Raw genomic sequence first — 16,694 nt, 5'->3', positions numbered from 1 at the left:
TTTAAAGGCTGCTTTCCTTTTGTATCTGCACTACAGATTAATGAATTTGTCAACGTCTTCACTGTAATTATGTGTATATTGCCACTTAACTTTGTATACTTGTATAAAAAAGCTTTACCTAGATATTATTTCTGCAGAAATGTTTTGTAAAAAATAATTTTGAAGCAAATGTTCATCATGTTTATTAAATGACCCTTTTATTTCTTTATTATGTTCTCAAATGTAGCATTTCAAAAAAACAAGACTCAAAAAACACTTTGGACACTGTTGCCATGAGTAGGCATTGCCACTGATATTTCTGTTTAAGAATTCAAATTTTGGGGGCAGCTAGGTGGCACAGTGGATAAAGCATAGGCCCTGGAGTCAGGAGTACCTGGATTCAAATCTGGTCTCAGACACTTAATAATTACCTAGCTGTGTGGCTTTGGGCAAGCCACTTAGCCCCATTTGCCTTGCAAAAAGAAAAAAAAAAAAGAATTCAAATTTTTAGTCATATGCAGACATAAAAAGTCAAGAATTTCCAGGGATTCAGTGAAAAAAAATGCAAAAGAAGGTGGCTTAGCCCTATTAGATCTAAAATTATATTATAAAGCATAAATCATCAAAACTGTCTAGTACTGGCTAAGAAAGAGAGTGTTGGACCAGTGGAATAGACTAGGAGCAATAGCAGGAAATGATTATAGTAAGCTGCTGCTTGATAAACCCAAAGAATCCAGCTATTGGGATAAAAACTCTCTTCAATAAAAACCGCTGGGAAAATTGGAAGTTAGTATGGCAGAAACTTAGATTAGGCCAATACCTCACACCCTAAATACCAAGATAAGATCCAAATGGATCCAGGATTTAGACATAAAAAAAATAATACTATAAGCAAACTAGGAGATCAAGAACTAGTTTACCTGTCAGATTTATGGAAAGGGAAGGAGTTTATGACTAAGGAAGAGATGGAAAACATATCAAAAAGAAACTAGATTATTTTGATTACATTAAATTAAAAAGCTTTTGCACAAACAAAACCACTGTAACCAAGATCAAAAGAAATGTAGTAAACTGGGAAACTATCTTTACAACTAATGTTTCTGACAAAGGACTCATTTCTAAAATATACAGAAAATTGAGTCAAATTTTTAAAAAAAGAGCCATTCCCCAACTGACAAATGGTCAAAGAATATGCAAAGGTAATTTACAGATGAGGAGATCAAAGCAATCCATAGTCATATGAAAAATTGCTCTAAATCATTACTTATTAGAGAAATGCAAATTAAAGCTTCTCTGAGGTACCACCTCACACCTCTCAGACTGGCCAATATGACCAGAAAAGAAAATAACCAATGTTGGAAGAAATGTGGGAAATCTGGGACACTAATACATTGTTGGTGGAGCTGTGAACTCATCCAACCTTTCTGGAGAGAAATTTGGAACTATGACCAATTGGGGAATGGCTTAGCAAACTGTTTTTTTTTTTGTGTGTGTGTGTGTGTGTGTGTGTGTGTGTGTGTGTTTGTGTGTATATGTGTGTGTGTGTGTGTGTGTGTGTGTGTCATGGAACACTATTGTTCTATTAGAAACCAGGAGGGATGGGAATTCAGGGCAGCCTGGAGGGATTTGCATGAACTGATGCTGAGTGAGATGAACAGAACCAGAAAAACACTGTATACCCTAACAGCAACATAGGGGCGATGATTAGCCCTGATGGACTCACTCATTCTATCAGTGCAACAATCAGGGACAATTTGGGACTGTCTGCAATGGAGAATACCATCTGTATCCAGAGAAAGAACTGTGGAGTTTGAACAAAGACCAAAGATCATTAACTTTAGTAAAAAACTGATATCTTATTGTCTGATCTTGTGATCTCATACTTTATGTTTCTTCCTTAAGGATATGATTTCTCTCTCATCACATTCAATCTGGATCAATGTATACCATGGAAACAATGTAAAGATTGGCAAATTGCCTTCTGTGAGGGGTGGGGGAAAGGAAGTAAGATTAGGAGAAAAATTGTAAAACTCAAAATCTTTAAGAAAAAAAAAATTCAAATTTTTATTAGGGAAATGAGTGGTATTTCATCCTTCAGCAGCACATGCCAAGTATCACTTATTTTTAGTTAAAAGTAAGGTAACTGGTTAAAAATGTAAATTTAAAGATTCATAGTTATAACATGCCACAGATGATTTCTACTTATTACATAAAGTATTGAAGTTTTTAAAAATGTAAATATATTTAAACTTTTTAGGTTTTAAAAATCCCATATTTTGAATAATGATACAAATTAGCAATTTAAATATATACCTTTACAAAAAAAAGATACTGCACACTTTTTCATTTTAGCTCACTTATGACCAATTCCTGTGATTCCTAAACATACAAATTCTTCCTTGGTGTATTTACTCATTTTATTTAGACTTCTAGAAAAGGTTTTTTATGCCATTATTTTTTGGAAGCAAAAATGAAATTTGAAATCAAAGTCAAACCTTGAATCACTGTACAAAATATTTTATAAAGGTACAAATACGGTATCTGTTCCTCTTTTCACTGTTAATACAACTCAACAGAGAAAAATTTTACCTGGCATGTTTTCCCTCCATGGCATACTCATGATTTTTGTAGTTCCCCATACAAAATTTTCTTAATTATACCATGGATCTTTTCTCCTTAGGGTGGAATAGAGTGTAAGTGAGCTTGATCTTAGGGTATCTTTTGTGTTTATTTTCAAAATTACTTGTTTAGTAAAGTTACCATAGCTGATCTCATTAAAAATGGTATATCATGTGCTGAGGTCTTTATAAACATTCGTAACTTTGCTTATGATCATTTGAATGAAAACCCTCTTAAGCACTATGTATAAAACACAACACTGCAGTAAGGCTTAAAACTCAGTCTTGAAAGAACCACTAGCAGATCTACCAAGATGAAGAGGTTTGGATACCAATCCAAGCAGAGATTGCTTGGTTGTCTGGTGCTAGTCTAAGTTCAGAAAGGATCTATTATTTATAAAAGCATGACCTACATGGATAGGAGTACACATGCCAATGAAATCGCAGTTTCTTGAAGATTTTTAGTGTATCAAGCCCACACTGCACACACAGCAGTCCAGTTGTGTGAAACATAGCTACTTGCCTTTCCCATTTGAAGAATCCACCTCTTGATGGTAATGTGGACACTGCCATACCACCTATTATAGCTCTGTGAAGCTATTCTTGCAACCTGGGATCACCTCTCCACACTCCCCATATCCTTCACTCAGATGTCACCCCACCCCCACCCTCACCCAATAAATCACAGGGGAAACCATGACATGTCAAATATCAAAGTATGCTTTACCTTTCAAGGCCTTCACAACCTGAGTACTTCCTACCTTTTCTACTCCTTTCCATATATTCTGACCCTACCTCTAAGACTAGGCCTAGAAGTAGGGAATAAATGTCCCGCTGGTAGAGTTGTGAACTGATTCAACCATTCTATAGAGTAATTTGGAACCATGTCCAAAGGGCTTTTGAACCATGCATACCCTTAGACCTAAGAAATACCACTACTAGATCTGTATCCCCAAAAGAGATTTTTTAAAATACCCAAAAGGGGAAAGATTTATATGTACAAAAACACTGACAAGTCTTTTCTGATGGCAAAGAATTGGAAATTGAGGGATGCCCATCAGTTGGGGAATGACAAAACAAATTGCAATATATGATTGAAATGGAATACCATTGTGATGGAATACCAACAGGATACTACTCTCAGAATAACCTAGACTTACATGAACTGATGCAAAATGAAATGAGTAAAACCAGGAGAACATTGTATATAATAACAGCAATACTACAAGATGATCATCTGTGAATGACTCACCTATTATCAGCAGAACAATGATGTACAAGACAATTCTGAAGGACTTATGATGAAAAATAATTTCCAGGTACAGAGAAAGAACTCGTGGTGTCTGAATATTGATTGAAGCATAAATTTTTACTTTATTCTTCTGGAGGGATTTTTTTTGTTCTGTTTTCCTATATGGAAATATATTTTGCATAACTATACTGTATAGATGTTATACATGTATAACTTATATCGCATTACTTGCCTTCTCAGTGAAAGGGATAGGGAAGAAGGAGAGAATTTGAACTCAAAATTTTAAAGATGAAAGTTAAAAATGGTTTTTACACGTAATTGGGGGTAAAAAAAAAGACTAGATCTAGGATCTCAGGACCCATATACAAATAATATATCAATGAGTGTATGCCCTACAAACATGGGCACAGATCCAATAATCAGAGATCCAGGCATAAGTAGATTAAAGCCCAAATTGAATCTCTTCCTGGGCCAGACTAGTCTGGGCAGCTTCTTCCAGGAGCCCTCTTGATCTTTATGAAAGGTGATGCTTTACGAAATAAACTAGACATTTCTTCTCCCATGCCTATGCTACATAGATCTCACTAAATTGCAGAATCTCAGATTTGAAAGGAATTTCAGACCTCCTAATGTAATCCATATTGCTTTTAGGTCTATTTACAAATATGCATCCTTCTCCAGAGTTCCAGTATACATCACCAACTATCAGACAACTCTATCTTGCAGGGGATATGGGAAAATTGAGGCATTAATGCATTTCAAAGTTGACAAATCCAAAACACAACTTATCTTCCTCAAAACCCAACCCTCACCCTTTATTTCCTTATTTCTATCTTAGGGCATCATGCTCCTCTCCCAAATTTGCAACCTCAGCATCATCCTTGGCTCTTCAATCTCACTCCTCTAAGTATCCAATTATTTGCCAAATCTTACCTACTCTACTTCCACAACTCTAATGCACCCTTTCTATCCAACATCATGGCCCCATCATTTAGACTACCAATGGGTAGCTTTCCAATGGGTTCCTTGAGTAAGGTCTCTCTCCTCTTCAGTCCATCCTCCCCAAACTGCCATAAGACAGTTCTAAAAAACAAATAGGGCAAATTCAGCCCCCTCCTCAGAAATTTCTATAGCTCCCTATCACTTCCAGTTTAAAACATAAACTTTTCTTACCTTTAAAGTTTTTCCTAATCTGGACTTTTCAAATTATCCCACACACACAACAGTCAGCCAAATCCTTCCACCTGCTGTTCTTCATACATTCATCATACCATCTCTTAACTTCAGGCAGTTTTGGGGGCTATTCTAGATGCCTGGAATGTTCTTCCTTTTCCCATCCACCTCTACATTCTCAGACTCATGTTCTGAGTCTCAAACTTCATGTTCTGGAGGTCTTTCTGGTTTCTCCACCAGTGCAACATAGAACCTTCCCTGTGAAATCATGCTCTGTTCACAAATAGATAACTGATTTCTGGCCAAGATGGCGGAGAGAAGACAGGCACAGTTCTAAAGTCTCCTGATCTTTCCCCAACTATGATATGAAACAAACCTCTTAACAGAAATCTGACCCACAAAACCCAGAAAGAAAAGCCAGGAGAAAGAACAGCTACCTCAGGATTTGTCTTCTGCAGCCCTGGGTGAGTTCGGGGCAGGTGAGTCCTGGAGCAGAGGGCGGATTAGCCCCGATCAGCCAGATGGGCGGCTGAATTGCAGCCAGGGAGCCTGAGAGCCCAAGAGATGGACCTGCTGGATCAGCAGTGGGGCTAGACCGTGGGGTCTTGAGTCAACTAGGGAGCAGAGGCACTGATGTCAGCGCTGACCCTCTGGAGTTTGCCGATAGGGCTGGGGGGAAGAGTTCCGGTGCAGGAGAGCTGAGGACACCATGCCTGGGCTCCTCGGCTCTGAGGAACTCTTGAGTCCACACCTCCATTGCAGCTGAGGCCTCTTCCCAGAACAAACAATAGCAGACTGCTTCTGTCTCAGGAACAGGTGTGTGAGCAGAAGAACCAGCCCAGCTGAGGAATGACCTCAGGCCAGGGTAAAGCCCACCATTGACAAAAGGATTCAATCACTTTCTTCAAGCTAAGGGAGAAGGCCTCAATCAAGGTTACAGACACTCCAGAGAAAGCAACCAGCACCTCCTACTGGCCAGCCAGAGAAATTGCACTTAGTGAGTAAAGCTTCTAGGGATCCCAACACCAAACCCCTATGAACCAGCCCCTCCCCAACCCAAGGTCTTCGCAAAATGAAGAAAGGTCAGCAGAAAGGTGGATACATAGAAAAATTCTTGGAAGGAGAAGACCCTAACTCAGAGAGACCTAGAACCTCTGAGGAGAATACAATCTGGTCTTCAGCACAGAAAGACATCCTTAAAGAAATAAGGAAGGAGTTTAAAAATCAACTGGAAAATTTGGGAGAGACAATACCTTGCAACAAGAAAACAAATCATTAGAAAATACAATTGGTCAAATACAAAACAAGACTAAATCTCTCAGATCCTCAATTGGACAAATACAAAATGAGAATAAAACTCTCAGATCATCAATTGGGCAAATGCAAAAAGAAAATCTCTCAAAACCTCAGTTGGTCAAAAGGAAAGCTCTTTCAAAAGTAAAACTGACCAATTAGAAAAGGAGTTGCAAAAGGTTAAGAAAACTCCTTCCTAAAAATGAATGGAGTCTGCAAAAACTAATGACTTCATGAGACAGCAAGAGCCTGTTAAACACAAATGGATAGCTCCTGTTTGAACCAAATGATGTGCATGCTGTATTATCCATAAGAATGAGAGAGCTTATGGGCCAGGGCTGTTATTTTGGTCTTTCTCTTTATCTCTGGCACTCAGCCTGTCACACAATAATGCTTTACAGCAATCCCAAAGATTCCCAAGGATTTACAAGAATCCTGTAAATGCTTGCCTCAAGAACCATTTCCTCCAATGTTAGTGATTCTCCCCATACCCAAACTGCTTTGCATCTACTCTGCATGCACGTCATTCTCCCTCCACCCCACCCAAGCCCAAGCAAAACAAGGAAGCTTTTCAAAAGCACAGAGTGTTTCTTTTGATTTCCTATCCCCAGCCCCTAATAGGTTCTTCATAAAAACTTGATGCATAGACTTCAGTTCAGCAGCACGGCCAGGATCTGTATTCAGGTCCTCCAATTTCAAATTCAGTCCCTTTTTATTCAACTACAATTTGCGTGTGATTTAAAGAAGAGATTGATAATGAAAAGCCACCTCTTAGATGCATAGGAGTGATTTCACACATTTAAAAAAAGAAAAATGGAAAAATCTTTCAGCATACTGTTAAGTGATGAATAAATTACTTTAATCTTTAAAAAGTCTGTATCTAATACAAACATCAAACAGCACATAGTCTGTTTCAGCTACAGTTATTTTGCAAACTTCAAATATAACTAACTTGGTGTAAAAATGACCAGGTTATTTAGCCTGACATTTAGATCTCTTGCATTACTATGAAATATTAAAATACTGAGAATCAAATGTTATATAGAACTCTTATTCAATGTCTTTGTAAAATCAAAATATTAGAACTATACTTCTTACCACTCAATATATATATATATATATATATATATATATATATATATATATGTATATGTATATCAAAAGGCAGTGCTGTTCTTTTGCAAGTGCTTATAGTACCTGTAGTATTATGTCTTGATAAATAAAACATTTTGGATGTCCATCAACAAGGATAAAAATTTTAATGTTTTTTTTAAAATTTTATTTACTCAAGGCAATAGGGTTAAGTGACTTGCCCAAAGCAACACAGCTAGGAAATTATTAAGTCTCTGAGGCTGGATTTGAATTCAGGTCCTCCTGACTCCAGGGTGAGTGTTCCATCCATTGTGCCACCTAGCTGCCCCACATTTTAATGCTTCTGAGTCATCCAAAAATGTTCAGTACTTGTTACTCCTCTGATAGCAATAGGTATGATCTTAGGGGATGAAACCATATCACTAAGCCTCAAAGTGTTAACTGGCACTTGAAACAGTAGTACAAAGCATATAAATCTAGCATTATATTTTTTTTGCCAAAAAAAGAATTAGATTTAATGTCATTTTTCTGCATTCGAATGGATTATCATGTTTATTGTTTCTGTTTGGATATATAGTTATAATCCAAAATCAAGTGTTCTATAAATAAATAACCAACATTGGAGGGGGCATTCTACAGTTTCACATGGAGGGAACTAATTTTAATCATATTTCCCTGGATATTATAAACACTACACTCATGAAAACTGGTTTTGGAAACAGGTAGTAAAGAATATTCAATTAAAAACAAAAAGGCCACAACAGAAAAGGATATCTAAAAGGGATTTTATTGATATTTTTAAAATATGATGTATTTAAGAAATGGGATAATTCCTTTAAATTGACAACTATCACAAGTTATTCAGATTAAATTCTTGAGCCTTTCTTTGTCCTTAGTCATGTGAAATGTTAGTAACAATTAATGATTTCTCCTTCAAGAAACACAAATGTACTTTATGAAAGAAAAGGAGGGACAAATTCTTAGAATGGAAAATATGAGGTTAATAATTAATGAAAAATTAAATCCCTGATTTATTTTGGAAGAAAAAAGTTTTTTTTTAAAAGGAAAGGTAGTTTTTAGCTACAGACTCCACATTACTAATATCCAGTTTCAATTATGTAATTACCTAAAATTTCAGATACATTTTATGGACAATAAATGGAAAACTGTATCTGAAACAAACTGGTTTCACTCATAATATGAAGTGCCTGAGTAAAGTTTTATTTGCCCCCCCTTCATTGCTCAAACTAAATGTCTGAAAAATTTTCACATCTTTAAAATACAGAAGGTAATTAGTAGTGCAAACTGAAGGTATACTTCATATGCAAATGAAAAGGGTACATGAAAAATGTTAAGGGAACATGAAAACATTTATTTTTTGCTATTTTGTTACTACCTTTTAAAGTTTATTTTCCTAGCACTTACAAAAATTCTAGTCTTATTTCTTCAATATAAAACTATTAAAAATGATCACAATAGAATCTTTTACATTTAACTTAGAAAAACATTCTCACATGATATACTCATAGCATCCAAGAAATTATACTCTACATGCCACTTTTAAAGGGCTAGTAGTAGCCCTCTCAAGCAGAAGGCAATATTTTTTTTGTCACTCTCATTTTCTTATATTTAATCCTTACTTCACATCATTTACAACAGAAATGTTTATCACTATTTGTAAGATAAACAAGTAAGAAAATGTTTTTGGCAACCTAGAACTTGCCAAGTGAATTCATTCCATCTTCTTACAATGTCTCTTCTTATTTTCAGTACTGGTTGGACAGGGTCTTGTGCTTGTATTTGTACCATTCAGAGATGATTTCAAAGTATTTTGCAGTGATATGGTAGATTCCTGCTGCTGCTGAAAGCCAAATAGCATTCGACCCAGTATAATCTCAAAAGGAGTGAGGGGAGAAGAATCAGACTCAGTGAGTATCATGGTTATCTAGGAGAAAAAAGTTAAATTTAAATTTCAAAACAACATTATGGTAGTTTCATAATTAAAAAGAGATAAGTTGAAATAATGCAAAAGATCTTTATTACCCTAGACAATGGTAGATACAGTTGGAGCAAATATAGCAGCAGATTGTGCTGTGCAATATATTAAGAGTCAAACTCTAATTCGTGTGGAAGTACCATCAAATGAGTGCATTGCCCCATGGTGGTAAAGTGGAAGAGAGGAATTTGGTGGAGATATATGCACTAAAGGAAGAGGCGGTCTTAGACAAATAAAGATGTAAAAGGAAGCTAGTTTAAATCTCATATTCAACAAATAATTTTATTTTTCCTCACTAAAGAAATTATTCCCAGTCAGAGTTCTAAAGGAAAGGAGGGTGGTTTCACTATATTTAAAGAGTAAAAGTGGGAAAGTTATCTCCTGACTGGGGGAAATAATTATATACTCTTTCTCTTCTTTGAAATAAAGACTATATAGGGCAGCTAGGTGGCGCAGTGGATAAAGCACCAGCCCTGGAGTCAGGAGTACCTAGGTTCAAATCCGGTCTCAGTTACTTAATAATTACCCAGCTGTGTGGCCTTGGGCAAGCCACTTAACCCCATCTGCCATGAAAAAACCCTAAAAGAAAAAAAAAAAGAAAAGAAAAGAAATAAAGACTATAGAAGAGTTAAAAGTAAAGAAATGTTATCTTCAGCTCTTTCTGGGATAGTTGAAAAGATGGTAAACCATAGAAATGATTAAAAGCTAAAAGAAATTGCCCAGAAGATAGATGTCCATGTGGTCTGGAAGCTCAGGAACAAACCAAAAGTACTCACAGGAGTCTGTGTTCCACAATAAGATGAGCAAAATGAATCAGAAAAAAATATTTCAATAAGTTTATGTCTAAGATTTGAATTGAAATGAACTGTAAGAAAAATAATAAGCATTGCCAGCGAGGTTGAAAGAATCACAGAATCTCAAGAGCTGGAAGAGATCTGGAAGAAATCACTACCTGACATCAAATTATTATATAACTTGTTTTGTTTTATTTTATTTTTTTTGTTTTTTTTTTTTAGGGTTTTTGCAAGGCAAATGGGGTTAAGTGGCTTGCCCAAGGCCACACAGCTAGGTAATTATTAAGGTCTGAGACCGGATTTGAACCCAGGGACTCCTGACTCCAGGGTTGGTGCTTTATCCACTACGCCACCTAGCCATCCCTACATAACTTGTTTTAAATGATAAACAAATAACTTTTAAATTTGTAATTCAATAAAGAGTTATAGTAGAGATTATTTCAATTAAATTAACATCTTATTTCTATAAAGATCTATATTATTTAGGGACAGCTAGGTGGCACAGTGGATAAGAGCACCAGCCCTGGAGTCAGGAGTCCCTGAGTTCAAATCCTGCCTCAGACCTTAATAATTACCTAGCTTTGTGGATTTGGGCAAGCCACTTAATCCCATTGCCTTGAAAAAAACATTTAAAAAAAAGATCTATACTATTTATAAATAGGCTATTAAAATTCAGTATTAAAAAAGAGTGGTGCAGGGCAGCTAAGTAATGCAGTAAATAGAGCACTGGCCCTGGAGTCAGGAAGACCTGAGTTCAAATCCAACCTCAGACACATAATAATTTACCTAGCTGTGTGATCTTGGGCAAATAACTTAACCCCAATTGCCCTACCAAAAAAAAAAAAGGAGAGGAGATTTAGAGATATACATAAATTTTAGGTACACACATTCACTTTGTTCTTCAAACCAAGTAACTAGGATGCCACTCTGTTAAGAAATATACATATTCAAAAAAAAAGAAATATACATATTCCATGGTAATTTTTTAAAGATTAAGAAAACTCTTAAAGTTAAAACTGTAAACCCAAAGTTATCAAATGACAAAAATATGCCTAATCTCAAATTTGCATGAGAATGAGAGATCAGAGGGAGAATATATAAGTTAACAAGGTGAGAAATAATGGTCTCTAATTTTCATTTTCTCCTCATTTGAAAATATTTTCCCTCATTCCTCAAAGAATGATATGAAAGAATGGCCTCACTGTAATAAAAGTGAACTTATCAACTCCCTTGGCATCAATCACCTTAAAGAATCTCAGAGCTACTAAGGATAAGCAGAAAAATCTAATCCAGTATATAACAAAGAAATTAAGCATTTAACAAAGAAATTTCTCCAAAAAATCCATAACAAATGATGACTGAGAAACCTATAATGAAAAGCAACTCACTAATATTGAAGCAGCCCATTTTACTTTTAGATAGTTCTAATTATAAGGCAGTTTGCCCTTACATTAATCTCTCTCCATCTCCTCCATCTTTCTCCAATTCCTATTCATCACTTCTAGTTCTGCCCTCCTGGGACTGAAGATGATTAATTCTGCTTTCATCTGACATTCCTTTAAATACTTTAAAATTATCACATTTTCCCTAATCTTCTCTTCAACATGCCAAATATCCTTGATACCTTTACCTAATTCCCATTATCCTTTAAGCAGGTGACTGAGATCTCCTTCTACAACCCTAGTTAAGTCCCCAAAGCTTTAGTCTTACATGTCTAAATAGCAAAAGTGTATCTCAACTTGAATGTCCTGCTAGGACTTCAAGAAAGGTAGGCTGGACACACTATGGGTCAGTGGAAAGAGTGGCAGGTTTGTAACATAGCAAAGCTTAATTGTCATTGTTATCTGCATCCTTGAGCCAAATGATTCATCTTTCCAGGCCCTCCATTTCTGAATCCATAAAACAAAAGGATTGGATAAAGTTCTTGCTGTCTCTAAAGCCTATCAAAGAAATGGTGAATATGCTCTTATGTACAAAACAATTTTAGCAGCTCTTTTTGTTGTAGCAAAGAATCAGAATCACCCATCAATTGAGAAATGGCTGAATAAATCACTGTACAGAATAGAATACTATAGTTGTGACACAAGCCATTTAGATGACTCAGTAGATAGTTATTAGGCCCAGAATCATGAAGACTTGAGTTCAAATCTAGCCTCAGACACTATGTGAGCCTAGGCAAGTCACTTAACCTGCTTGCCTTAATCCACTGGGGAAGGAAATGGCAAACACTCTACTAGTTTTGACACTCCATAGACAGCATTGGCATGCTATGGATCCAGAGAGGTTACAAAAAGTTAGACACAACTGAATGACTGAAAAAATTGAGCCATTAAAAAAATGATAAAAGGGGATGGTTTCAAAGAAATCTAGAAAGACTTGTGTGAATTCAGAATGAAGTGAGCAGAACAACAAAGACAATTTACATGACATCGACTGCAATGGAAAAAAACAAATAATTTTTATAGATTAAGAACTCTGATCAATATAATGATCAATCATGATTCTCTTAAGGACCAATGAGGATAAGCTACCCTCCTCTAAATAGATAATGGATGAACTCATGATGAAGAATTTGACATCTTTCTTGGCTATGGGTAATATGACAGTTCTACTTGGCTATGCATATGTGTTACAGGGATTATGTTTTGCTTTCCTTTTTTCAATGGGGGTAGGAAGGAGATAAAAGACATTTTTGTTCATTTTTAAAAAATAATTTAAATACGAACAAATAATAAATCTATATAACAGAGACCAAGAATGACAAAAGATAATATGAACAGATGACTCCCAAAACTGTTTAAAAAAGAAGATGTTCTTCTATTAAAGATTTTTGGTAAAAGACAAATAAGAAAAACATAATATAGGTAAGAATCTATGACAAGGAAAACACATAAAAATTACATTTCCCTCTTCTAAGTATCTGAAAGATGCCATCCAGAAAAGCAGAAACTACTGGGATGGAGTATTACCTACAATTTCTGATGTGGTGTTCCCTGTTAGTGCATTTTGCTTAAGAGGTATATCCAAAAATGCTTGAGATATATAACAGAAAGCATCAAGAAAACTTATTTAAATGATATGTGAATCATTGGAAGAAAGAGAAGCAGAGAGACCTTATTTTCCCTGTTCACTTAGATATGCCTTAAGTATGAAGAGTATTTGTGTCACAGAACACATCAGTGTAAAGATTACAAAAGTCTTATGTCAATTGTTCCCTACTGTTACTTACCAAAAACTATAACATTTCAATTTTTCAAGATCCCATAGGTGTTTTTTTAAATGAGAAAGACCATTTCTATTTAAGATATAACTGAAATTATTCTTAGTTACACTTAGTACACTAAAATATGCTCCCTGATAATGAAGGATGGAGAACAATGCTGTTTTGTGATTTAATCTACAAAAGAAGCAGAGTAATAACTGGACAAAAGCACTAGTTTTTCAATTAGATTAACAAGCTTTTTAAAGTATCTACCACATGCAGGGTATGGTGCTAGGCTCTGGGGATACAAGAAATCAAAAACTGTCCTTATCCTTTAGAAAATTAGATTCTACTGGAGAGATGCAGCAGTAATACTGATAAGAAGCCCAAGAAAATGTGTGGAGGTTGACAGCACTAAGGGATCCTGAGAGAAAGAATTTGCTTTCAAATCCCAGCTCAGTTACTATCTGGAAAATCTGAGTTTGAGTTTCATCAGCTATAAATGAGAGCATTAAACAATGTTCCAATGGTCCACCCCCAACCATTTCCTGGAATCCCAAGTTCTCTTTCCAAAAGATGACACATATTTGAATGGTGTTGTTCCCCAGCCCTGGACACCACTGCTCTTTCCACTTTAGTCAATGTGGACCTGACCTGTCTCAAGACACCCAAAGAAAGATATTAAAGGAAGCTAACACTTTAAGAATGAAACACCAATAACTATGCTGGTGGGTGTCTATATTTTACTATTAGCTGGGTGGTGCAGTAGATAGAGCACTAATCTTTGAATCAAGAGGACAGGAGTTCAAATCCAACCTCTGACACTTTCTAGATGTGTAACCTTGGGCAAGTTAATTAATCCTGATTGCCCCATCCAGGGCCAGGTCCAGTCATCCTGATTTATATCTGGCCATTGGACCTAGATGGCTCTGGAGAAGAAAGTGAGACTGGTGACATAGCACAGCATCCCCTCACTCAAATCCAATTAACATACTTGTCATGGCATCACTTCCCTAATGGCATGATGGTCTTCTTTGAAAATGAAGGACAATCATCATCATCATCATCATCACCATCATCATTATTATTATTACTTTCATTTATTATTGGGCTGGTTAAGCCACAAAAAGTACTGCTGATGCTTAAACTTCATGTAATTCTCTTAAGAAAGAGAACAACTGATTCAGGATGATGATGATGACAATTATTACTTTCATGTATTATTGGGCTGGTTCAGCCACAAAAAGTACTGCTGATAATTAAATTTCATGTAATTCTCCTAAGAAAGAGAACAAATGATTCAGGATTTGTAAAAATTAATTGAAAAGTATTATGAATGCTTACCTTTGTGACTACAATAAAAAAAGTATAGCAGAACATAAGATTATGCTTTGCAATCGGTAGCTTCTCTATGTGTTGTAATGTGAAGAGAACTGCCCCCACCAGAGTTATCTTCACAGGGCTGAAAATAAAATTATTTTTAAATCAGTATATAATATCTAGATCATAAATTCATCTCAACTTTAAAGACATAGTTTGAAAGCATTGCAAAACTTCAGAACAGAGAAATCAGACTAATAGCTCACAGACAGAACTTGGATTTATATAACACATTAAAATTTACCAAGCCTTTTCCCCCAATAATCCTGTGAGCCAGATTGAGTGCAAGTGTTATCATCACTACTTTATGGATAAGAATTCACAGGAATATCAAACAAAGCTAGTTTAATATTTTCAGAATTATCTTGGTTTTTTTTTTTTAACCTAGCCACACAGCTAGGTAATTATTAAGTGTTTGAGACCAGATTTGAACCCAGGTACTCCTGACTCCAAGACCAGTGCTTTATACACTGCGCCACCTAGCTGCCCCAGAATTATCTTCTTGTTATTTATTATTTGTACAGAATTTTAATGATCCTACTATAATAAAATATTACTTATCCATATTTGCAACTAAGAATAAACTTAATATATATATATAAGAAAAAATTGCCAAAAATACTAGATTACCACATTGTATAAACATTGTTATCCCTATGCTTTGTTACTCTGCAAAACTAAAAGCTAGAATTGTTTTGTCAGTAATTGAAAACTGAGATGTTAAGTCAAACAAAAGTTAGTTCTAGCCTACAAATCCAATCTGGATTGTGGGATTCAGCAAAGTCATTTCTTGAAGACAGAAGTCCAAAATATTTTATGAGAAGGGATCAAGGAGGTATTTTGTAGAAAGATTAAGGCATATGGGTTCAGGGAATTTAAATAAATGGTAAGGACTAAGTTAGGAGTTTCTAAAAGAAACTAAATGCAGATCATAAAAGTGATTGTGAGTTCATGAGAAGAAAGATTTGAAAGTAGACATTGAAAATAATGTCTTGGGGCGGAGCCAAGATGGTGACAAGAAGAGATCAAGTCTTAGGAGCTCTCTGAAAAAATTCATCAGCTAAGGACTCTAACTAAACTTTCGAGAGACAGAACCCACAAAGGGACCCAGTGAGGCAGTTCTCCTACTCAAGGTAACCTGGAAAAGAGCAGAAAGGCTCTGCTCCCCGGGATCGGAGAGGCGGCCTGCCAGAGGGGTGGCCCACCAGGGCCAAAGAACTTCAGCCTCCTGGAGGCAGCCCCAGGGCACTGGGAGTCTCAGCTCACAGCAGCGGGGGAGTCTCCTGAGCTGCACCCCGAGGAGCACCGGGCACAAAGTGGGGGAACAGTGGGGGAACTCTGCCAGAGGGAGCACTGGAGCCCAGCCCTCAGGGCACACAGCTAGCAGCATGGTCTTTCCCCAGCCCTAATCCAGGAAACAGAAGCAGGCAGAGCCTCTAAGCAGGAGCCCCCAGGGCACGAGCCTACTGAGCTGAGGGAGGGGAGTGAAGAGAGACTGCAGAGCTCTGTCCTCTGCCCCTGGAACAGGTTTCTGGGGCTCTGACCACATTCAGATCCTGATCCCAGTCTAGGCCCCCCATAGAAAAGCAGCTCCCCCCCAACATCAGCCACGTGGCAGAGGGGGCGCTTATGGTCATTCACAGACTAGGAGGGAGGACAGAGCCTCATACACTGAGACCCTTGTGGGAGTGCCCCAAAAGCTCAGGAAGAACCCCCAAACCAGGCCCAGGCCAGGAAAATGAGCAAGCAAAGAAACAAAAGGAAGACTATTGAGAAATATTTTGCAAATGAGCCCAAGAAGGATCAAAATACTCAGTCTGAAGAAGCACAGCTCCTGCATCTAAAGACTCCAAGAAAAACAGAAATTGGGCTCAGGTTATGACAGAGCTCAAAAAAGACTTTGAAAATCAAATGA

General features: G+C 36.6%; 1 protein-coding gene across 2 annotated transcripts in view; it reads right to left on the bottom strand.

Moving 5' to 3' along the window:
- Positions 1–8,176: 8,176 nt before the first annotated feature.
- The window catches only part of TMEM38B (transmembrane protein 38B), an 81,920-nt gene continuing 73,402 nt past the window's right edge, over positions 8,177–16,694 (bottom strand). For both annotated transcript variants that reach the window (XM_074197587.1, XM_074197588.1), the window contains exons 5-6: positions 14,744–14,861; positions 8,177–9,352 (exon numbers count right to left, since the gene is read on the bottom strand). In XM_074197587.1, the coding sequence (XP_074053688.1) occupies positions 9,140–9,352; positions 14,744–14,861 (331 nt within the window). In that variant the 3' untranslated portion in view covers positions 8,177–9,139. The remainder of the gene's footprint in view (positions 9,353–14,743; positions 14,862–16,694) is intronic.

This window comes from Macrotis lagotis, chromosome 8 (genome assembly GCF_037893015.1).
Source record: "Macrotis lagotis isolate mMagLag1 chromosome 8, bilby.v1.9.chrom.fasta, whole genome shotgun sequence".
NCBI lineage: Eukaryota > Metazoa > Chordata > Mammalia > Peramelemorphia > Peramelidae > Macrotis > Macrotis lagotis.
The sequence above is the reverse complement of the archived record's forward strand: the minus strand, read 5'-3'. Positions and strand labels throughout refer to the sequence as shown.